Below are 25,099 nucleotides of genomic sequence, written 5' to 3'. Positions count from 1 at the left end.
TGCGTAGAAACTGGCGTACGCCATTTTTTGAGCGTATATCCCTTTATAAATGAGGCCCCAGGGGCCTCATTTATAACGCCTTGCGTAGGATTGACGTGGGAAGGTTGCTTACGTAGTACAAAGCACAAAAATAGGTACATACATTTTCCGCCATTTTCCGATTCACAAAACATTGCGTACCGGCGAGGGAAGTGCGTACGGCACTCCCTACGCCTGTTTCCCTTGATAAATCACAATCGACTCGTAACGCCCATATTTGCCTATACATAGTCAAAGAAACGCCCATTCATTCATTCATTTTGACTGACTGCATGAAGAAGATCGCAGGAAATAACGATAGAACAGCTAAAAAAGACATCTCACACCGTGTCAGATTTTGGTTATTGTGGGGAGGTCGAGATAAATCATATTGTTTGGTGGATGCAGTTTGAACCAGAGTAGCAGCATGGAGGTCGGATCGTCACCTAAATAAATAAATAAGTGGTCCGAAAAAAGTTAATGACAAAACAAATACACATAACCTTCCTCAGGCGAGACCTCAGGCAGTGTGTTTGTCCCGGGGACAGGAGACACCCCCTTGATGAGAAACTGTAAGAAATGATCGGGGAATCCCTCCGGAGTGGAGTCATGACGACTGGATCTGAATTATTTTTGTTGTATTTGGTGGTTTGTGTTCCAGCTGTCGATCAGCAACTATATATACATAATCCACCAGTTAAAGGAAATACAACTAATGGATTGTGTTATATTAGCTGTACAATTTACCACATATGGTGTTCTTAGTTTCCATACCTCCTGTGTTTTACGAGCGACGTATCAAGTCTTGGCAAACGGCATAAAACACGATTAAACGTGATAGTATATAAAACCATGCTCGTACCTACAACCTATAGAAATGCAAAACGGCGTCAGTTTAGACGTAATTCCGTCCTCCTGCTTACCGCATCAATTATGAGAAAACATTTCATAACATTAACACAACATATTCGAGGTGGTTTTAAATAGCATATCCGTATTTATTTATTTATCCAAGTTATGTTTTTGTGTGCACTGAGGAGTCTCAAACAGGCGTTTGTTTAATCATTTAAAGATTGGCTTTAATCAATGTTTGAAAATGAATTCTTCATATTTGATAAATGAGAGGTAACATTTTATTTATGGTATTATTTCCACATATTTCTCTCCATTCTTCCTTCTGCCAACGGTGTCGCAGTTTCTCGTCTCTCCCGTTTGTGTGCTTAGTGCGTACGCATGGGTTAGAGTTTGCGTGGAGGACAGCACATTTTCCCGTCAAGTTAGTATTTTATAAATCGCAAACATTGCGTAGAAACTGGCGTACGCCATTTTTTGAGCGTATATCCCTTTATAAATGAGGCCCCAGATCACTGATCTCTCTCTTGCGTCCGGTAATACCTAACACGCGTTTATGTCCAAATCTATCAGATCTAGCTAGTTCTAGTTAATGATATGACTGCCTGCTTATCAAAGGACCTAAACGTTTTCCCGGTACCGAAGTGGGCCAGTCGGCACCCCCCCCCCCCTCCCGTTGACAATTGAGTAGCGGTACCGAGTTGGGCCGGGCTGATTTTTAGTCCCAGTCCGCCCCTGCCCACGCCCAACATAAATAAATATACCAATTTTAGAAAAAGTGTGGGTTTTATATTAACAGAGTTACACATATTTAAAAAGCATTTAATATATTCATTGCTATCGGGATTTTAAGAGCATTCCATGGAATATAACAAAAAGGGTTCTGAAGTGAATTACCTACCCCACCTTTAAGTGTTTCTCAGTTACAATGTTGTTGTTTTAATAAATCAGACACTGATGGTGCAAGGCTGTCCTGCACCTCTTTATATAGGCATTTTTTCCCTAACAAATTGTTTTTGCGCTGATCAGGGGGTACTTGGCTGAATTTTTTTTTCAAAGGGGGTACATTATTGAAAAAAGTTTGAGAACCACTCCTATAGAACATTATTGACATAATTGAAGTTAATTAAAAACATTTCCAATCCAAATTTTGAATTATGATACAGTAATCTTAACATTTGGCAAAACAGAAACAGTAGTCCTCATCCAAGTGCGAGTAAATATACATCTGAGAGATATACAAAAACGGAAGTATTTACAATATGAACAGTATATAGAGGTATAAACATCATAAACAGTAGAATATAAAAAGTAATAATAATAATAATAATAATAATAATACATTTTATTTTTAGGCGCCTTTCATGACACCCAAGGACACCGTACAATTTGTTAAAAAATAAATAAATAAAACACTAATAGGCAGCAAAACATGATAAAAACGGATGTGCGGGGGGAGGGAGTTCCAGAGTCTGGGAGCAGTGCAGCTAAAAGCCCGAGCACCCATGGTGACGAGGCGTGGGGTGGGGACGGTTAGCAGACCAGCAGAGGAGGAGCGGAGGGAGCGAGACGGGGTGTACTCCTGAAGAAGGTCAGCCAGATAGGGGGGGGCCAGGTTATGTAGGGCTTTGTAAGTGAGCAGTAGGTTTTTGAAGTTGATGCGTGATTGAACGGGGAGCCAGTGGAGTTGGATGAGGATGGGGGTGATGTGTTCTGAGGCCTTGGTGCCGGTGATGATCCGGGCAGCAGAGTTCTGTATGATTTGTAGTTTGTTGATGAGCTTGGTGGAGATGCCTGAGAGGATGGCGTTACAGTAGTCGATGCGGGTAATACAGTATAGATCAGGTATAACAAATAGACAGTATAAAACAGACACAATACAGAATAAATATGAACATCCTATAGAACATAATTGAAGTTAATTAAAACATTTTCAATCAAAATGTAGGATTATGATACAGTAATCCTAACATTTGGCAAAACAAGACCTCAAATAATTTTTTTAGACGGAAAATATTCAGGGGAAACCCGAGAACCGGGGGAAAACCTGTGCAGACACGTGCTGCATATACAAGTAACCGTGAAAATGAAGCTGATCACGTAGACTACACTTAAAAACTGAAACATTGACTTAATATATACATAATTATATAACATAAATACAAAACATATGATTAAACTTAATATTATTGCTTCAACTAACCTAATCTAATTACATTTCCTGACATAAAACATTTAATTAAGAGTCAATGTTTCAGTTTTTTCAGTGCAAATCCTCACCGCCCCGCAAGGCACACAGAAGCAGAACTTCCTCTTCATCTTGGAGAAGAATCCTCTGATTCCTTTCGTCTTCCTGGGCTGGCTGATCACTGCAAATTGAAAGTAAAGTTAGTGCTTTAATCGACTTTGAATAAATGGAGTTTGGAAGGATGTGACAATTCAGAAATATATATTATTTTAATATAATATTTCCTACCAGGTGAGGATAAGGACTCTTCGCTGCCGGAGCTGGGATCTTTGGTATTGTTGCTTGCCATAACCGATTCGATGATTTCAATTTCCCAATCTTCATTAGTAATTGACTCCAGTTTGCATTCCTGCTCAATTTCAGCCATCGCCATTTCTCCCTGCACAGCCTGGGTACTACACATACACACAAACAAAGGGTCATTGTTGGTTCACACAAGATCAAAAAGTCTAGATTATATTGAAACTGACATTGTAGTTTTGAGGGCAAGGGTGCATTTTATGTCACCTGCTTAGATTGCATTAAGTATATTAATAATAATGAAGTTGTATTTGTATAGCACTGTTCATACACCAGGTGCAGCTCAAAGTGCTTTAACAACAAGGCACACATCAAAATGTACAACAGAGCAAGAATTTCACATCAGGCCAGACGTTAAAACCTTTTAGCAACATGATAACAGAACACACAGAAGGCAAAACAAATTAAAAACAATCAAATAAATAATGATCCCTCTCTGTAAACTAAAGGAATACAAATCCAATAAAAACCATAACATATAGAAACCTATAAATAAATGAAAACCCAAATAAGATAATAATAATAATAAAAACCTAATAAATAAAAAGATTAATAAAGGTAAAAAGACCAACTTAAAAGGGAATGTCACTTATACAATAAATAACACAAGTAAAAATCTCTACAATAAGTAATGCAGTATAAAAATAATAATAATATCGATTAAAGAAAATGTAAAAGTGGGGTGTCGCTAATAAAAAGCTTATCTAAAAAGATGCGTCTTCATTTCCTGGTAGGGAGTTCCAGTTTGGGAGCATAATGAACATAAGGATAATTTTATATCGCCTAACTTCATGCACATTTTCTTTGACTCAGCTGAGGGATTAGTGGCCTTACCTGATGGCACTGCTCTCTTTGGGGGCTTCTCCCACCTCTAGGGTCCTCTCATCCGTCTGAACCTCAGTGAAACCAGGTGGCAGCTCTTTGAGAGTTGAGGGTTCACAATGTGAGGAGGGTCTAAAGGTAAACAAAGATGCAAGTGGTGTTTTTATTCAAACTTAATGTAATTGCTTTCAACTACCCTAATACAGTTATGTAAAACCTGTTGACATTATACATTTAATCAAAGACAACTTTCAGTCTTTTCAGTGTACAGTACAGATAACATTAGCCATTTACAGTACAGTCTACACTGCCTACTTTTGTTTGAAAACATGTGTGCCACGGAGATGGTGTAATTTACAGATTCGTACAGACATACTTACTGAGGGCAGTTTTTTCGACTGAGGTAGCGCCTTATTGTGAAAGGATGGACCTGGATTTTATCTGGAGTAATCCTATTATTTTGGTGCATCGTGAGCATTTCCTTCAAAAGCTCCACAGATTCCGTCCTATCTTCTAATTCGGGGCTGTTTGCTTTGTGCAACCTTGTCTAAATAACAAAAGTATTGCCAAATATTAATCAAAATGATTTTTTGTTGGCGCTTAATAATACTAATGATCTAAATAAGGATAATTCATATTTGGCAAAGACGGTTGTGGTGCTTTACCTTGAATGTCCAATGCTTCTTCACAAAGAGTTCCTTCTTCATCTTGGAGAAGAATCCTCTGATTCCTTTCTTCTTCCTGGGCTGGCTGATCACTGCAAATTGAAAGTAAAGTTAGTGCTTTAATCGACTTTGAATAAATGGAGTTTGGAAGGATGTGACAATTCAGAAATATATATTATATAAATATAATATTTCCTACCAGGTGAGGATATGGACTCTTCGCTGCCGGAGCTGGGATCTTTGGTATTGTTGCTTGCCATAACCGATTCGATGATTTCAATTTCCCAATCTTCATTAGTAATTGACTCCAGTTTGCATTCCTGCTCAATTTCAGCCATCGCCATTTCTCCCTGCACAGCCTGGGTACTACACATACACACAAACAAAGGGTCATTGTTGGTTCACACAAGATCAAAAAGTCTAGATTATATTGAAACTGACATTGTAGTTTTGAGGGCAAGGGTGCATTTTATGTCACCTGCTTAGATTGCATTAAGTATATTAATAATAATGAAGTTGTATTTGTATAGCACTGTTCATACACCAGGTGCAGCTCAAAGTGCTTTAACAACAAGGCACACATCAAAATGTACAACAGAGCAAGAATTTCACATCAGGCCAGACGTTAAAACCTTTTAGCAACATGATAACAGAACACACAGAAGGCAAAACAAATTAAAAACAATCAAATAAATAATGATCCCTCTCTGTAAACTAAAGGAATACAAATCCAATAAAAACCATAACATATAGAAACCTATAAATAAATGAAAACCCAAATAAGATAATAATAATAATAAAAACCTAATAAATAAAAAGATTAATAAAGGTAAAAAGACCAACTTAAAAGGGAATGTCACTAATACAATAAATAACACAAGTAAAAATCTCTACAATAAGTAATGCAGTATAAAAATAATAATAATATCGATTAAAGAAAATGTAAAAGTGGGGTGTCGCTAATAAAAAGCTTATCTAAAAAGATGCGTCTTCATTTCCTGGTAGGGAGTTCCAGTTTGGGAGCATAATGAACATAAGGATAATTTTATATCGCCTAACTTCATGCACATTTTCTTTGACTCAGCTGAGGGATTAGTGGCCTTACCTGATGGCACTGCTCTCTTTGGGGGCTTCTCCCACCTCTAGGGTCCTCTCATCCGTCTGAACCTCAGTGAAACCAGGTGGCAGCTCTTTGAGAGTTGAGGGTTCAGAATGTGAGGAGGGTCTAAAGGTAAACAAAGATGCAAGTGGTGTTTTTATTCAAACTTAATGTAATTGCTTTCAACTACCCTAATACAGTTATGTAAAACCTGTTGACATTATACATTTAATCAAAGACAACTTTCAGTCTTTTCAGTGTACAGTACAGATAACATTAGCCATTTACAGTACAGTCTACACTGCCTACTTTTGTTTGAAAACATGTGTGCCACGGAGATGGTGTAATTTACAGATTCGTACAGACATACTTACTGAGGGCAGTTTTTTCGACTGAGGTAGCGCCTTATTGTGAAAGGATGGACCAGGATTTCATCTGGAGTAATCCTATCATTTTGGTGCATCGTGAGCATTTCCTTCAAAAGCTCCACACATTCCGTCCTATCTTCTAATTCGGGGCTGTTTGCTTTGTGCAACCTTGTCTAAATAACAAAAGTATTGCCAAATATTAATCAAAATGATTTTTTTGTTGGCGCTTCTACAGACAGCATCTACTTGACAACTTACTTTTTTCAGCGCCTCCAGAGAGGAAAAGTTATATTCCCTGTCCTCCCTCGTTTTATTCAACGTTTCCCTCTGAAACTCCTTGGGTGTCTGTAAGAAGTCAACATATTGTGTTGCTTAATACTAATGATCTAAATAAGGATAATTCATATTTGGCAAAGACGGTTGTGGTGCTTTACCTTGAATGTCCAATGCTTCTTCACAAAGAGTTGTCTTTTTTCTTTGAAGAATAGCCCTGTTTTCACTGCACCATTCAGGAGTTCCTTTGGTGGCTCCCCCAGGAGATCCATGATGTAACGCAGCTGGAGACAAAACACAGCAAAACCTCATTTTGGACTACTCTATAAATCTTCTAAGCCATGTATAAAACATGCCTGAAAGTATTAGTAGATATAAAAACAATATTACAAACATTAAGAAAGATTCAGAAATGAACCATCAATTGTACTCACCACATCATACTCATGTCTTCCTGGGAAAAGCGGAAATCCGAGCAGCAATTCAGCCATTATTGTGCCAAGAGACCAAATGTCAATGGCCTCATTAAATGGCAGGCCAAGAATGATTTCAGGGGACCTGAGTGTGGAGGAACAGAAGAATATACAAGGTCCTTTTTAATCAAATATTCAATTAGAGTCGAGCCAGATGGCAGTGAACTCCTTGCATTGATGCATTTCTAATAAAAAAAGGTCTTGAGGTCTTACCTATTCCAAAGAGACTGCATTACGACTCCTGGGCACACTTCGGAGCTCTTTACAGCTAGACCAAAGTCGATTAGCTTCACCCTGAGCGGCTTTACGTGGTGATTCACCAGCATGATGTTGTCCATTTTTAAGTCCGAATGGATTATTCCAATACTCTTTAGGGTATCTAATGCTGTGGCCAACTGCAAGTAAAGTCATTTACATAATGTTTATATGATGAAAGAATTTCCCAAACTGGGATCAATACAAGTATATCTAATCTAAGGAGTGGAAAACTAATAGTTCTTGATTTCTCTCTGGTATCCTTACATCTCTGATCATCGTTTTTATGCCTTTTAGTGGTAATGGCAGCCTTCCCCTCTTGTTCAAGTAGTCATGGAGGCTCATATCCAGTATTTCAAACACCAGGAAGGTCCGGTCAATCGATTGAAAACATTCGTGGCATCTGACGATGTTGCACTTATCAGGGTCGAAACATTGGAGCCTTTCCAGTATGAGAACCTGAGGATAAATAAAACAGTTATGTTGTATAGAGGCAAATATTTCTTAAGACTCAGGCACTGTCCGAAAATGGATCTTTGACTTGTGAAAATCCAAAGTTAGCTCACCTCTCTCATGTTGTTTTTCGATGAGTTCTTTCGTTTTAAAACCTTCACAGCCACAGTCTCTTCGGTGTCCAGTTTTAAACATTCCACCACCTGTCCATAGCAACCCGCTCCCAGAACTTTCAAGATCTGGTAGTTTTCTGAGATTGTGTCGATCAGGGGTTGATGTTCCTTTTTTGACAACATAACTGAAAGCAAAGGTAAAAAAAAGTATTGTTATTTCCAATACCCACAATTTAATTATTTTCTGCCTTGATTTATGTTTTTAACCACTTTTTAAAAGCCCCACATGAATTAGTTATCATAATGATTTGTTTTTTTCAGTTCAGTTACAGATTCACTTCAAAATAAGACAGTACCTGTATTGGTTACAGAATGCTTCACGTTCAGTCGTGTATTTGAGCTGTTTGGGTTTAAAGGGTTAGGGATGTTCGGCGTTACCTTCTCGTTCGTTTGCTCAAACTAATATGATGGAATGATTCCCCTCAGCCTATTGTAAGCATGACATTAGAATGTTCGTGAGGTCACAAAGCCCTTCAAGGTGTTCGGAATGTAATATCATCGGAACTACAGAATGTCAATGTTCTGTATGTTTTTTGTTGTTTTCTTTTAAATATTTGAACCTCTCCCTTTTTCTTTGGTTATTTTGGTGACAGTAAAAAATATATATATATATATATATATAGTGCCTACACTCCTTTAATATATGTGCATGCCTCCCTTTGTGTTCATCTAACGGGAGAGAAACGTTTCTCAAATGCATAGAAATGTTGTTTTGAAAGGATAATAATTTTAACTAGAAAATTCGGAGAAATGTTGACTGTGTGACTGAAACTTGGGTGCGCTTCCCGATGCTAGCTAACATTACCCACGCTGAGTGGGTATTAATAGCATTAATTGTATTGTTAAGGTACAACAAAGTATATCCATTAATTTTAGCTCACTTTTAGCTTACTACTTTAATTGTTTATCTATTACATTTTCTTGTAGCACATTCCTTCATCGTTTCTGAACATCTTTAGATTACCACTGGATTTAGTTAACGACCGACAGGTGTGTTCAAAGATCAAAGAGTTTCCACGGCAATGCCCTGCCAGTGAACGAGAGACAGCCCGTCAGAGAATGTATTGACAATATTGTGCTGCATTATTGCTTCTAAGTAAAAAACTGTAACTCCAATCAGCTAAATATCCTACCAGTATTTAGGATACCAGATGAACACACCTGACGACTCTCGTGTTTGCTATATGTGTAAGTCCGTTTGATTAAATTAGCATATCGGTGCGGCCGTGACAAATTTCCCTACATTATGATCACCAAAGTATGAAAAGTGAAAATTGTGGCCAGCCGAGCAATAGTTGGAAAAAAAACTCTTCCGATTTTACAGCCCCTCTCCCCTCTAGCTGTGATGTCACCCACCCTAACGGTACGTCCACACAGCTCCGTTGCGTGCTTCAACGCAGCTTCCCATTCACTTTGAATGGGGTGACGTCACGCTTTGCCGAACTGAATTGTGGTTCCGTCGCTTTGCCTCCGTTGCTCGCTTCGAAAGTTGAGAAAAGTTCAACTTTTCAAGCGTCGACGGAAGCGCTAGCCAATCAAATCATATGCCAATACAAGCGCTAGCCAATCAAACCGCGTGCTTGTGTGTCCGGGGTGGGAGATTCATGTGATTGGTTGTTGGTCGCGCACCAGACACGCCTACCGGCAAGCTTCAACGCGACGGAGCCGTGTGGCCGTTCCGTAAGTCTTAACTCTCTCATACACACCAAGCCCCCAGGAAGTGCGCCGGGCTCTGTGCCCAACATTCGTTGTGTCCAAACTTCCGTATCAGTCTGCACTCAAAAAAACTAAAACGATGATGTACTCAATTTAATTGGTGAAACATTTTTACACTTAAAAATATTGAGTCAATCTTAAAGCTGTGAAATCATTTAAATTTACCTTATGAATTGAGTAAATGTAAGTAAAAAAATCAAGTGGGTCTAAATAACTACATTTAGTACCATAACATATACAATTGAGTAAATATAATTAAAATCCTAAGTCAATGCAATAGTAACCCTAAGCCAAAACCACTATTTCTTTTTAGTAGATATCACTTAAATGCTAGGTAGATGTAACTGAAAAGGAGACTATTATTTAACAAAACAAATGTGTGAAATTTACTCGATGTTTTTAACTACATTTAATTAAAACTGGACTATTAATTATATAAATATATGTGTTACATTTACTTATTTTTTTAACTGTATTTACGCTTTACTCCAGGAGTGCTTTACCTGAGGTCAATACATCTAATAAAACCAAAAGAGCAATTGTACACATTGACATTTTAATTACATATTTATTGTTCAAATTTGACCAGTATAACACATCACATTAAGTCTCAACCTGGTTTAGTTTGCATATTACATTTGTAACAATTAGGGGCTGTTCTTGACAAAATACATTCTTAGTCGACTAACACTCGTACACATTTGATGACTAATCGATTAAATCAACATATTCTTCACAAAGAATCACACAAAAACACCACTTTAAATCCTTGTGTTTACCAGAGATATCTATGAGGGTCCGTTAGGGACATTATTCAGAAATACCGTTCACATACACATGTGAAGCACTCTCACACACAAACAATCTCTTATACACAAATTAAACACTATCATATACACATGAAATGCGATTTCGATATGTTGTGTGAGAGGGATTTCAGTTGAAATGGAAGTCGTTTAAAAAAAACAGCGAAGAAGCGCAAATTTAAAAAAAGCGAACACAATATTATGTCCGTTTGCGATTGTTCCATCATGTCTGCTCAGCAGCATGCACAAAGCTGAGGCAGCAGCGTTGTTAAATAATATCCTGGCCTCAACACCATGTATCGTCCCTCTTCCCGTCCCGCGGCAGGCAATGGCCCACTACAGCTCCCCTTAGGAGAGACTGTGCACCCCGCTGAGGCCAGGATATTATTTAACAACGCTGCTGCCTCAGTTAAGCTTTGTGCATGCTGCTGAGCAGACATGATGGAACAATCGCAAACGGACATAATATTGTGTTTGCTTTTCTGAAATCGACTTCCTTTATCAACTGAGATGCCTTCCGTTTCAACTGAAATCCCTCTCACACAACATACTGAAATCGCATTTCATGTGTATATGATAGCGTTTCATTTGTGTATAAGAGATTGTTTCATATGTGTGTGAGAGCGTTTCACATGTATATGAGAGATTTTTACATATGTTTGTAAATGATTTTGGTTTCAGTTGTGTGTATGAGAGTGCTTCACATGTGTATGTGAATGGTATTTCTGAATAATGTCCCTAACGGCCACTCATAGATATACGTTTCTTACAAATAAGTCATTCACCATGAAAAAAAATACATTAAAATATTACTAATTGACTAAAGAAATCTTCATCGACCAAAACCACAAATAAAGTCAACTAATCGACTAAGAAGGGAGAGCCCTGGTAACAATGGCCAAGCTATAAAAACGATGAGCTGAATTGAGCTCTGCATATAACTAAGCGGTCCTTTTAAACACGGGTAAAATGCAACAAGACCAATTGCAGCAGAGACATCTTAGCATCAATGGAAATCTCAAATTTGATTATTTAGCAATAAAACTTTTAGACATTTTATCTAGCTTAACTTTCAACCAGGTATATTTTTGCCAATGAGCATGTGAACATTTCCATTGAGCTATGGGAGCAACGGGCTGAACTGAACTCTGCATATGACTGAAATGCACCAAGAACAGTGACACTTTACAACAATACCAGTCCAAAATGCAATTCAATCAATGGAACTCTCAACTCGTACCTTTTAGCATCTTGTTGAACAGTAGTCGGCAACTACATATGCAGGCAATTTTTCAGTCTCTGAACCTTGGTTGAAAGGTTGCCAGGATCCAGCTCCAACAGTAGTTTTTGGAATACCTCAAAACTATATTTGAGATTCTTGGGGTATCTCAGATCCAAGGCATAGGTTAGTCCCAACAGATAGCAGCAGGCTCTGCTAAGATCCCTAAGACTTCTGAGGACAGGGATGCCCTCAATCACAATCCCTACATCAGTAGGTTCATCGACTGACCCATCTTGGTTCTGCAGCAGGTACATCTTCATCACCTCCTCTGCCAACTCCTCTTGTACACTGACAGGTGCATCAGCAGCATCCTGCAGACATTGAAAAGATAACTGGTTAGTGCTTACTTTCAGCCTGCATGTTACAAGACACACAAAGAGCAATTCCTCACTGCTCACTCACTATGTATGTTCATGGTCATCACAGTCATCCATGATTACATTATTTAAAACTTCAAAACTAACACTGTTAAAAATCCTGAAAACTATTGTACTAACTAGGGCTGCAGCTATAGAGTATTCTAACGATGAATTCATTAATCGGATAATACATTATTTTGCTTTATTAAAAGAGCAATAGTAAATATAGAAAAGAGAAAATAAGACCGGCCTCTCAAAATGAACAACAACAAAAATCCACATTGTTATTGTTTAAATTGCATACAATAATATGTCAAAACTAGACCCATTTAGTGCATTAAGTTTTAAAGAACCCATTTTCTGAAATGCAAAAACTAATAATTATTGTTTTTTTATTTCAAAGAACTCAAAAAAAAAAAGGTATACGTCTTCTGGGCTACACATATAAGGGTACTATAATTGTAACTGATCACTGCACATCTGTATCGGCCTCGGTCTTACCTCTGTGCCACGCTGTCTGTCTGCTTGACTGAGTGCGTGTATGTCTGTCCCACTGCCCGATAATTTTTAGTAATCGAGTTACTTGAGGAATCATTTCAGCCATAGTACTAACCTCAAAGTCCTTGATCAAGGCACTCGCATCTTCTCCCAGATTCCAAAGGTACCGTGCTTCAATCGATAGTGCTTGAGAAGTGACCCTTTCGCTGAAGCCACACATGTGCAGAGCTTACATTGCCATTCCATAAGCTGCAACCTAAAAAAGTGAGGATAAATAGTGTTATCACATGGAGCGAACAGACTGGTTTAATGCTACTTCCATTTACCTACATACTTTTTGGACTAATATGTTTTATCATACAGAGCTTTAAAAATGACACCCAATTATATTTACTCATTGATGCTAATAATTACATCTACTCCAAACTATAGTTAATGGAACATCTACCGTAATTGCACAAACATTTGGAAAACAGTCAATAAAAACGATTGCAGTTGCAGTGTTCAGAGCCAGGATCCTCAATTGCAGGAGTAGTATATAATAATAATTAGTAACAGTTTGTATTATCAAGTCCTAGATATTTGTATATAGTCACTGTTTATGTTTCTAACAAGTGCTTCCTGGCCTTTGCACTCAAACATGGTCGAAATCAAGGTGCAACTCATTTAGCTTATTCACCGATTTCTTAAACTTGTATAAAGCAAACTAATATGTTGGCACCGTTGTTTCAGTGTTTAATAAAATAATGAAATTTACCTCCTCTGTTTTGTTATCTTCGTTCAACTTCTCTCCGTTAGCGCAGTCGGTGCTGTGAAACAAATATTGAAAATATTTAACATGCTTCACAAAATAATTCAACTTTACTTGCTCTAGCCATCATCAAGTGTTCCCTCATAAATATGACAACACATAAGTTGGGCAGGTAGGCCACTCCTCTTAAGAAAATGCAATGCCTTATTATAATAAAGATGAAACAGTTTCATAAGCATATAGGCAAGACTAGTAACAGCTGCTGGGCCGCGGATGCAGTAGGCAGACGTTATCTGAAATCACTCGCACGATACAGTAATCACCCAAATAAACTAATAGCCACCTTACACAAACAAGGTGCATTTATCTTTGTATTATCCATACTTTTATCGGCGCTTCTACAAAAATCAACAATATAAGTAATACATTTACACAAACAACTAATAGTAGATTAACTACATTATTCAAAAATGTACAGTAACTTTGGATAATAACACGGGAGAAATAAACAGGGTGCTCTCTTTTCCTCTCTCCCTCTCCTGACAGCCCGTCAGTTTAGTCTCATGCAGCTCGCTAATCCAGTAATGAGTGACCCAAAAGTAAAGAATAAACATATTTATAACTAGTTCGGTTACTTCCAGAGGTAGATAAGATTGCTAAATGTGTTAGGTCTAACTTGAAGCGTGTGCTCTGCTCACCGGTCCCCTCACAGCGGCAGAGCTGCAGGTGATCATGCAGAGCTGCGTGTCTCAGTTTGCAGAACCTGATCACTCTCCCGATTATACTTCACTCGTGTTTATGTCCATATCGATCAGATCTAGCTAGTTTTAGTTAATGATATGACTGCCTCCTTATCAGGGATACCTAAACGATAAGCGTTGCTTAGTAACCGGGTGTGGCGGCAAAGCCCCCTTCACAGCCTGTTCAAGGCGAGACTGTTGCTCCGTTATTCCGGCATGGCGGGACATGCAGACACACATATTCGCCGGCGCTGTTGTGTTACACGTCAGGCCGGCATGCTGTCTAATATCACACACTGGGGCAGCATTATGCTGGCATTGTCTGGTTAAGTATTAAAAAGTCGACGTAATGGCGGATCTTCTTTACTACAGCATTTCTGAATAACAGTGTAAAAGGGGCTTAAAACAAACAGCTAACTATGCTACATACAGACAGCTGGTTGATTAGGTACTTAAGACAACAACTGCGGACAAAGCAGGTGCTAATGTTTCTACTTTTTACTTGAGTAAAACGTTAGCTTCACTTCACCTGGTTGACTGTGTCCACCATGCGTGTGTAGAAGCGGACAGAGAACTAGCTAGACCTATGACAGCATGGCTGCAAGTGTGACAGTATTTAGATAATTACACACCATAAAGTTGTATATGCACAAAGTCAGGGTCAATATTTCATTAACTTTTGCTAGCTGGCTACTTACCAGGATTTGCAGGGAGTTTTCCTGGTGGTTCTCGTCGTGGTGTTTCCTTGCTTGTTGCGGTTGCCACATGTGGCGCAGATAGAAAAGTAGATTTCCCATGAGCACACTGCATTTGCGCGCGATTGTGAATGGGGTCCACTCATGACGTTTTAGTGTAATTTACTCAATTTCTTAAGTTGTTGTTAAAGATGAAGAATATTGATTTGGAATGAGTAATAATTGCTGTTCCTGAAACTGATCAGTATAATTAGCCAATTCTCAAATATTTTGACTGAAATTTGCCAAAGATATTAAGGATATCTTAAAAATATAATTTGTTAGTCAAATACTCATTTATTTTCGTGTCATCAACTTAAATGATAGTAATAATTTAAGACAAAATTAACTGTTGGATTTGTAAGCATTTATTTTGGTATGTCCGACTCAAACAATTACTTTGGTGATATTTAGAGATTTTATTAAGGTAATATAGCTTTTTATTATTGTGATATCTACAAAGCCAATGATTTAGTTTTTTGAGTGTGTGACGTCACTGGGCCCAGAAATACTTTTTCCCATTGACTAACATTGGGAAAGAGACATCTGTAAATCAGCGTATAATTTTTTTTAACTAAATAAACTACCCAGTATGAACTACTTTGTAGCCCTTATTAGAATCATTCGGTCCTTAAAGTTGTAAAATGCACTAAAAGCCAAATCTAGATTTATTTTCTCTCTCCATTCATTCTAGTGAGCCGAGAGTGGAAGCTCGGGGGGCGGGGCTTAAGTGGCAACTCAACTGCACAAGCTCTATGAGCGCACATACGGGTACTTCTGCTCTGACAGCCAGGCATGACGGGTAATCTGTGACGTTTCGCTCTCTCAAAAGTTGGGCAATTTTGCCTTCATGCGCCAATGAGCAGCTCTCATAGGAAAGAACGAGACCCCGCCTCCGACGCTGTATCCAGTTATTATACATCCATGATACACACCCATTATAAAATGTGAAACAGTGTGATTTTCACAAAACATAAGCTGCGACTGCGTGAGAACCGTACTAGCTATCAAAAAGTATCCAATTAGTCTAATAAAGTCCATAGTCTCGAGAACGGTTTAAACTTGTAATTTTCGTTCTACGTTAAAGTATGCGGAATCTGTATGGGGTCAAAGTGGGGTGTTTTTGAGCTCTTTTCAAATGGATTTCCCATTCCTATTCTGCACGTTTTGATGTGTTGTGTGTTTCGTGTCAACGCTGCCGGACGAGTAGTAGTAGTATGACAACATTTGTGGCAGAAGGAGAATAAGATGAGATAAGTATGTGAAATATGTTGTGTTCTTTAATTCCAGGAAAGACAAACAACTTCTAAGTTTAACTATTGATTAAAAGAGAGCATAACATACATTTCACTTGGCCAAGGACTCTGTCCGGTCACAGAAATCCCAGGCAGCAGAGCTGTAATCTGTAACCCTATTTCCGGAAAAAAAGCATTTAACCTCATGCGTGCATACAATTTTATTATTCAGGGCTCTGCCCGTACATTTATGATTGGTTGAGACTAGATGGGGAGGACCGTGGTTTAGACTTTGGTCTCCCTAGTTGGTGCACAGACTTAGACAAAGTCTCTTGGCAACACGACCTCCAATCAGCATTCGGCCGGCCTGTGAAGGTCCCTCCCTACTCTAGTCATGCTATCCTATGTAATTTGTTTTTGCAGAAGTTTCTACAATAGATAGTGGAATCCTCCATTACACTGATTCCCAGTTATGCGTAGGCAAGGGAGCTCACACACTGTTCCAAGGCCAGGGCGATCTCCTTTTCTCAATAACTCATTGTCTTCTACAGTGTCTGCACCTGGCTTTTGCAACATTTCTAATGCAAGCTTTCTTCTATGACTTTTCCCTTCGTTTCGTATCCAACCGATCAGAACCTGGGACTGGTGATTGTGTCTATTTATGTTATAGTCATAGCTGTGGGGGAACTTTTGAAGCAAATGGAGTCAGGACTCAGAGAGACACGAGGAGAGCTGGAGCTTTGATGGCAAACACTGACGGTTTATTTGGAGCTTCGGCCGCAGAATTCACGAGACATGTCACGGGCCACGATCTGACCACACGGTTGAGATGCCACAATAAATTCTGAAGAACTCTACCCCAGACCCGTGTATTTAGCTAGTTCAGAGAGAATAATCAACATTGTGCATAACAAGATAGAATCATAACACCTCTATCAGCTGACGCCAACAGGCAGGAACAGGGAGACAAAACACTGAGAGCACAGCAGCCAAGGTTACAGGTGTGTGTGCTCAGTCAGGACAGTATGAACTGATAAACTGGGTCAAAGTTATGGGCCTTGGAAAATATTTAACCATTAGTTAATCTCCTTTATCAAACTATACAATCAAAACCAGTTTGCATCTTAAAGATTGACTTCAAGGCAATCACTAGTCAAAAGCATTTAAAACTCAGGATCATAAGAGATCCAGCTAAGGTATAAAATTCAGAGTTGAGGTATAAAACTCAGTGGTGATTTGATCAATCTGTAATCTGCAAAATTGCAGTGTCTTCAATTTAGGATTATATTTACGTTAGCTTCATTAAATATTAAATCAAAAGACTATGGCATGATAACATAATTACATTACTTAAACTATCAATCCTCATGTCATTTCAAAATCTGAAGGGAAAAGTTAAACAATTCTCAAAATGTTTAACAATCTGAAAAGGAAAAGTTAGGCAAATATTCAAAGACTTTTGTAAAAACCTGGAAAGGAAGGATTAAACATTCTTAAAACTTTAATTCATACATTTGTAATTGCTACAACTGATCTGTACCAAATTAACTCAATTCATTATTCTTATTAGCCATGCTTACCTGAAAATATACTTATGGTACTTGGAAAGGGTTCTTCTGTGTTTATCTAATGTTGAATATAGAATATCAATTTCTTTAAATTATACTTCTCTAATTTGAGGATCAAATATGCTACATAATGTTATATGAATTATAAATATTTGTTTTGGGCCGAAACTGAAATTAATCCAGTACTTGAAACATCATTTTAGGTCTGTCTGTGCATGGATAATGCATTGAAGAGTAGTGTTGTTAAGCCTGATTGCTGGACGATTAAGGATATTAACATTATCCGTTATAATTTTAGAAATACCTTATTATTCAATACCTTATAATCTGAAAATATTTATTTATTTATTTAGTTTAGTGCGAAAGTGTAAGTGTTCAGAATGTTCAGTTGAATCGAGTCAGGGACAGGCAGGGTCAAAACCAGGAAATCCAGCAGTCAGGCAAACAAATCCGAGAAGGGGCAGGCAGAACAGGGCTCAGAACCAGGCGATCCGTCAGACCGGCAAACAAATCCAATTAGGGGGCAGGCAGGAAACTCGAGGTCCGATGACAGGCAGGCAGGGGTCAAAACCGGACAGGACAGGTAACTAGGCAAAGGATAATGAAACGCTGGAGAGCTTGGCAAAACACACAAGACAATCTGGCAGAGGACTAGTGAGAGTGAGGTGGTATATATACTGTGGAGTAAATGAGGGAATGAGTAGCAGGTGAGGGGAAGGGCTGGGGAGACCAGGTGAGGGGAGTGAGCTGATTGCAAGAGCCTGGAGGAAGGCGGGATCTGAAATGACAGGAGAGATGTGCCCAACCAAAAAACAACAATACATGTGTCTAACTTGTGACATTAGCTTATGTACCCCATTTAATAATGAATCTTGAATTACTAATAACTCTAAAGAAGGCAACAATTTACAATGTGGATAAGGTGAATACTTATCCAAAGTGTGTGTGTGTGTGTGTGTGTGTGTGTGTGTGTGTGTGTGTGTGTGTGTGTGTGTGTGTGTGTGTGTGTGTGTGTGTGTCAACAAATATATTGATCCTGGCTTAACCAGTGACCTTTACTCTTTTGTTCATAGGCTTGATTTCAGAAAACTTGTCAGTGGTTTAACAACTATTTGAATTTTAGTAAACTAACTTGGTTGATACGAGAAATAATTTGAAGCAGTTTAATAAAGAATGTTAAACTATATTTAAAACTGTAATTAAACTTCAACTTATATTAATTATCTGAATCCAGTGGCCAGTTGGAATAGATAATCAACAGCGCAAAATGTTTCTACAATAATTCGTATTATGTCTGAGGCTAGTTCTGTCTTATCAGCGTTGTTTCGGAATGTGTTCAATACATAAAGTTTATTTTATTTTATTATTACCATATAATACATAGATTAAGAATACATGAAACAAATAATACAACATTGACCTAAAAGAGCAGACAGATTTTGCCACCCTGACCTCCTCAGGCAGGTCTTTACGACCAGCAGTGATGCCTCTGAGGGTCTCGGGGTGCAGGACGGGGCATAGGGTTTATAAAAGGTCACAAACATATCTTAACATAACAGCAATACAATTTTAAAATTGATTCTTAAAGCAATATAATCTTCTTTTCTTCTTACACCTACAGCGCACACCCTGAACAGTGTGCTTCTTGTTTACATTTGTCTCTGCACACTCAGATGCAGGACAACAAAAAAACTATTTTGCAGCACATTTATACTACCAGAATTTAGCTTTACGTCTTTATATTATTTGTTTGTCTAAAAGGTCCCATGTCATGGCCATTTCTACTGATCATATTTCCATTGTTGAGGTCTACTAGAATAGATTTAAATTATGCAATTTTCCAAAATCACATTGGGTTCTCATACAGCATCAATCAATCAATCAATGTTTATTTATATAGCCCAATATCACAAATGTTACATTTGTCTCAGTGGACTTCACAGTTTGTACAGAATATCAGTATGACAATACGACACCCTCTGTCCTTAGACCCTCACATCGTACAAGGAAAAACTTCCAGAGAAAAACCCACAGTTTAAAGGGGAACATGGGAGAAACCTCAGGGAGAGCAACAGAGGAGGGATCCCTCTCCCAGGACGGACAGACGTGCAATAGATGCCGAAGAGATAATACATTTTACAGCATATACCAAATGTTTGGAAATGCATGCGTCTATAATAAGAAGATGAATCCACGGGGATGTCAACAATCCTGTGGGAGCCATCAGGGAAGTAGTATGATGAGAGTCAGGCAGGACTGCAGAGACAGGTTCAGCCACTACTCGAAGTCCAGGACTCAAATCCAGAACTCAGGATAGAGGATCCAGGACACAGGACCACAGCAACAGGATCAGCCACGACTCAGGATCCCGGCGTAGATATAGACACCAAAAAGAAATTTGGGGGAAGCTGGGTTATTCAGAACATGAGAGTACACAGGTACAGACAGACAGAAGGAAGAAGTAAGGTGTCCCCCGACAGTCTAAGCCTATAGCAGCTAAACTAACGTGTCTACGTACATGCACTCCCTTAGGATAGGTTGAGGGATAAGGTGTAGCAAGTAAGAAGTAAGGAACAGAGGTGGAGAGGCACAACGTGTCTACGTACATGCACTCCCTTAGGATAGGGTGAGGGAAAAGAGTAGGAATTAAGATGTATGTGCCACATCTATACCATGAGCGCATTGCTCCTAAAAGGTTTTCTGGCACTGACACCAATCAACAGTTGTGCGTCGACTCGGCAGGGATCAAGGCACGTATATGCCTCTCCCTGCTTCCACCGTCTACACACACAACCAAATTACATACCATCAGTAAGGAAAAAGAGTAAGAACTAAAATGTATAGGTGAAGAGGCACAACGTGTCTCCGTCAATAAACTCTTATTCGATTATTTTATCAACTATAAGCTTTATCAAAAAGGAAGGTCTTAAGCGCACTCTTAAAAACGAATAGGCTGTCTGCCGCCCGAACACAAACTGGAAGCTGATTCCACAAAAGTGGAGCTTGATAAGAAAAGGCTCTGGCTCCCATTGTACTTTTAGAGACTCTAGGAACAACCAACAACCCTGCATTCTTGGAACGCAATGCCCTAGTTGGACAGTAGGGTATAATGAGTTATTTAAGGTAAGATGGCGCCTGCCCATTAAGGGCTTTGTAGGCGAGAAGAAGAATTTAAAATTCTATCCTGTGTTCTATAGGGAGCCAGTGTAAGGCAGCCAGATCAGGAGTAATGTGGTCCCTTTTCCTAACTCTGGTTAGTACACGTGCTGCAGCATTTTGAATCAGCTGAAGCAACTTAACTGACTTTTTGGTACACCCTGATAATAAAGAGTTACAATAATCCAGCCTTGAAGTAACAAATGCATGGACTAGTTTCTCTGCATCGTTTTGAGGCAAGATATGCCTGATGTTTGCAATGTTACGTAGATGAAAGAAGGCGGTCCTTGAGATTGATGAGCATCTCTGTATAGTATGTGTATTCACCAGGTATTCACTCTCTGTCCTAAACGGCTTGTTGGAGCTCCTGCCCCCCCCTCCCTGTGAGCCCAGTGTGCTCTGATTGGTCGGGACGTTGCGAGGCTCGCTGCTGCGAGGAGCGGACAGGTTTCCGGCTCGGCGATACAGCGAAACACAGCGAAACTCATCCTGAGCAGTGAGCACACACAAACACTCACAGCCGAAGTAAAAACAATAAGTGTGGCTTGATATTGAGTTAGAAAAAGGTTTATAACGCTGTGAGAATGGGTCTGCGGAGAGCATTTCTCCGCGATCCCAACTCGTCTATTACCAGCGTTCAGGGAGCTCTATGCAAGTCAATGGGGACTCCCTGTTAGTTAGCCAAGGGATCCTGGTGTGTGAGGTGCTCCGCGGATTGGTCCATTTGGGTCATTTGTTGTTGATTTGGGTATTCACACGTCACAGAACCCAGGAAGAAAACAATGGAACATTTGAAATCTCCAACGAGGCGTTCTGGGGCAGCATAGACAGGTCTTTTCTGTGTTAGAGTTTTACTCGCTACAGGGTGTCCTTTGAGGGTTTTTCACTCTGCAGACCGTTTACATGCATAAAAACCTTCATAACACACAAGGGGACGGGTAATAACTGGAAAAGCATGACATGGGCCCTTTAAGTCGTTTACTTTTGGTGAGTTCACTAAAGCTTAGTTTATTTTACCCTGGCTGCGGACTGATTCATTATTAGTTGTTACAAAACATGCACAAGACGGTGGTTAGACGAACCAATATAGACCTCCGATACAAATAATCAGACAAACAAACCTGAACTCATAATAAACACCAGCGCGTCAGCAAAGCTCATCCAGCTCAATTTAGTCCGAATTAAGAGGTACAGAGGGGGTAGGGAATTATCTCCAGTGGGGCACCTTGACTCGCGCTTCCACCCTTGTATACTGTACAAGTCCTTAGATCGATGCCCCTGTGTCCAAGAGCGATAACTATCTTATCCCCTTGCGACAACCACTACTCTATTCTAGTGGCGCTATGCCCCCCCGATCAGGAGCGCATAGACTTTTTATTCTCTACCCTTTCTCTCCAACTACAAAGACAGTTAATTGTAGTCACTACGGACCAGCCTATACACCTGCTATCGAGTTCATTACAACGATGAAACACAGTCTTGCTCTACACTCGCATGCCACTGCCCACCCGGATTGTCCACAGTATTGAGTATGTAAGTCGCTTTGGATAAAAGCGTCTAACAAGTGACATGTAATGTAATGTAACTAGTCCCCCACTTCAAGTATCTTGGAGTCATAATGGACTCGATCTTGACTTTTAAGAAACATATTAAGAAAGTATCCAATACCATTAAATTCAACTTGCAAAATGTTAAACAAATTAGACCTTTCTTAACTGTCAATGCTGCAAAGTCATACCTCCACTGTATGATTCTATCCCACATTGAATACTGTTTTACAAACTGGTCGTTTGCTTGTGCCACAAACCTGAAACCGATAGAACAGCTGTACAAGAGAGCTATCAAGGTTTTTGACAGAAAGCCAAATTCATACCACCACTGTACCATCCTTGAAAAACACAATTTCTTGAGTTTTGACAATTTTAAGTCTTTTAAAAGTATGTGTTTTTTTAATAAATGTTTACATGGACTGCCCCCCCCCCCCCCTCCCTTAGGGGAATTCATCCACAGAAAACACACTGGACGCTGCACTAGGTCAGAAACCAGAGGAGACTGTGAAGTCCACCGTAGACGGACCACTTTTGGACAAAATATATTTACACTTGAAGCATTATTTGTCTAAAGTGATCATTAATGTGCATTGTCCCTATTCAAATAAACGATTAAATAAAAATGAAAAATGTATACCCATCAGCGCCAGCGGGTAATATTGACCTTATAGAAAATGCAGTGATTTTCACGCTATTGATCTCGTGCGTAAACATAAACATGACGTGTTGCTATAGCAACGCCTGTTGTTTACTGCGGTTGCTTATAGATAGAGAGAGAGAGAGAGGAGAGAGGAGAGAGAGAGGAGAGAGAGAGGAGAGAGAGAGAGGAGAGAGAGAGGAGAGAGAGGAGGGAGAGAGGAAGAGAGAGAGAGGAGAGAGAGAGAGAGAGAGAGATAGATAGATAGATAGACACTTTGCACATAACTCATATATTTCATACTTCATGCTATCTGCACAAACTAGATATAATATGAAAGCTGAGAGTCCACAGATTCTATTGGTACTGTATACGTTTCATCACTGTGCGATCAAAACTCGATGACAACCCTGGACTGTTTTGATGCATTTCTTTGCCACTTAAGTGACATAAACAATTCAAAAGATTCAAAATCGAAATAACACATCACAGCTGTGAACATGCAAAGTTGTTTTTTTTAAACCTATACCCAAATAGTGCTTAAACCTGAACTCTTTTTTGTCTCTTTTTCAGTTCTATCTCCAACTGGGTGTCCAGCAGGCTTCTTGCTGCATTCCACCTCTTCATCTTCCTGATGCCCATCACCCACTGAAATGTCGGGCGACATACTGCAGCGGCTCATCCCATCTTCTCTTCCGTCCACCAGCCACACAGTCCTCGCCTCCCAGGTCCCCATTCTGTTCCGAGAGCCCTACATCCTGTCGGGCTACCGTCCCATCCAGCAGAACTGGCTCTGTTACCTCCAAAGCCTCTTCCAAAAACACAATGAAACCCTAAACGTTTGGACACACTTGTTGTTCTGTCCTGTGCTGCTACTCCGCTGGTGGGCCAATATAGGCACCCTGGGGTACACCTTAGACGCAGCATGTCTACCTCTGATCCTCTACCTGCTGTCTGCCTTTGCCTATCTGTTGTTAAGTGTGGCAGCTCACCTCTTCCAATCTCACTCTGAACATGCCCATTATTTCTTCTTCTTCATGGACTATGTGGGTGTAGCAGTGCATCAGTATGGTTGCGCACTTGGCCATTATTTCTACACGTCAGAGCCAGCGTGGAGAGAAAGCTCCATCGGGCCGCTGTATCTTCCTGGAATCGCCTTCTTTGGGTGGCTCTCGTGTGGAGGCTGCTGTTTTGCTAAGTCCAGGTACCAACGGCCTTATCCAATACAGCGTAAAATCTGCCAGCTGATCCCTAACTCCCTGTCATATTTTCTATGCATTAGCCCCATAGTCCATCGCCTGTTCACCGTCTCCTGGACGCAGGAGCCCTGCTTACACTTCTACACTCTTCAGATTGCCCTTTTCCTTCTGTCCGCCCTCTTCTTCTCATGTCACATCCCCGAATGCTACTTCCCGGGCCACTGTGACTTTGTGGGCCAGGCTCACCAGATCTTCCACGTGTTGTTGGGCCTGAGCACCGTGTTCCAGCTGGAAGCACTTTCCCAGGACTACGCCAGACGGAGGGATACAGTTGTGGAGGTGTTTGGAGAGAAGCAGCTGTGGTGGGCTTGTGTATCTCTTGCCACCCTCTTCATGTCTTCCTTTCTAATAGCACTCATCTCAATGTGGTATATGACCAAGAAACTGCAGGGAACAGAAGAAAGAGACAAGTGAAATAGGGGTTTGTTTTAAATGTACCAAATTATATATATAAAAGAAAATACTTTCATAAATCCAACTGTATAGGTTTTTATTCAAAAAAGCTGTTCACCCCCAAATGAAAAATAAAAATTCTTGCTCTATGTGTTAATCTAGATTGTTTTTGTTTAAGGTCCATGAGATATTGGTTTTAGAGATGTCTGCCTCCACTACAATATCATTGAAGTAGTTGGCACTGGGCTTGTGGCGGTGAAAGAGCCAAACAAATTCATTATACAAACTCCATAGCAATGTTAGTTTCTAGAAATGGTGATCCGGATACTAAAGATAATCCACAGACCTTGTCGTAAGCAGTTTCATGTAGGAACCTTTTTATTTATTTGTCTGGTACATTACAACATTACAAGGTA

General features: G+C 39.6%; 1 protein-coding gene and 1 long non-coding RNA gene across 2 annotated transcripts in view; one reads left to right on the top strand and one right to left on the bottom strand.

Annotated features, from left to right (window-relative positions):
- The window catches only part of paqr8 (progestin and adipoQ receptor family member VIII), a 40,107-nt gene extending 15,248 nt beyond the window's left edge, over window positions 1–24,859 (top strand). Inside the window, exon 2 of the mRNA XM_034150332.1 lies at window positions 23,605–24,859. Coding sequence (XP_034006223.1) covers window positions 23,685–24,704 — 1,020 coding nt within the window. The 5' untranslated portion in view covers window positions 23,605–23,684 and the 3' untranslated portion in view covers window positions 24,705–24,859. The remainder of the gene's footprint in view (window positions 1–23,604) is intronic.
- On the bottom strand, window positions 11,183–14,962 carry LOC117498316. The gene is made up of 4 exons (XR_004557563.1): window positions 14,850–14,962; window positions 13,418–13,469; window positions 12,776–12,916; window positions 11,183–12,114 (listed from the first exon to the last, which is right to left on the bottom strand). It is a non-coding gene; the product is annotated as an uncharacterized LOC117498316 (long non-coding RNA).
- Window positions 24,860–25,099: the final 240 nt, after the last annotated feature.

This window comes from Trematomus bernacchii, unplaced genomic scaffold (genome assembly GCF_902827165.1).
Source record: "Trematomus bernacchii unplaced genomic scaffold, fTreBer1.1, whole genome shotgun sequence".
NCBI classification, from domain to species: Eukaryota; Metazoa; Chordata; class Actinopteri; order Perciformes; family Nototheniidae; genus Trematomus; species Trematomus bernacchii.
This window is presented reverse-complemented; position numbering and strand designations above follow the sequence as displayed.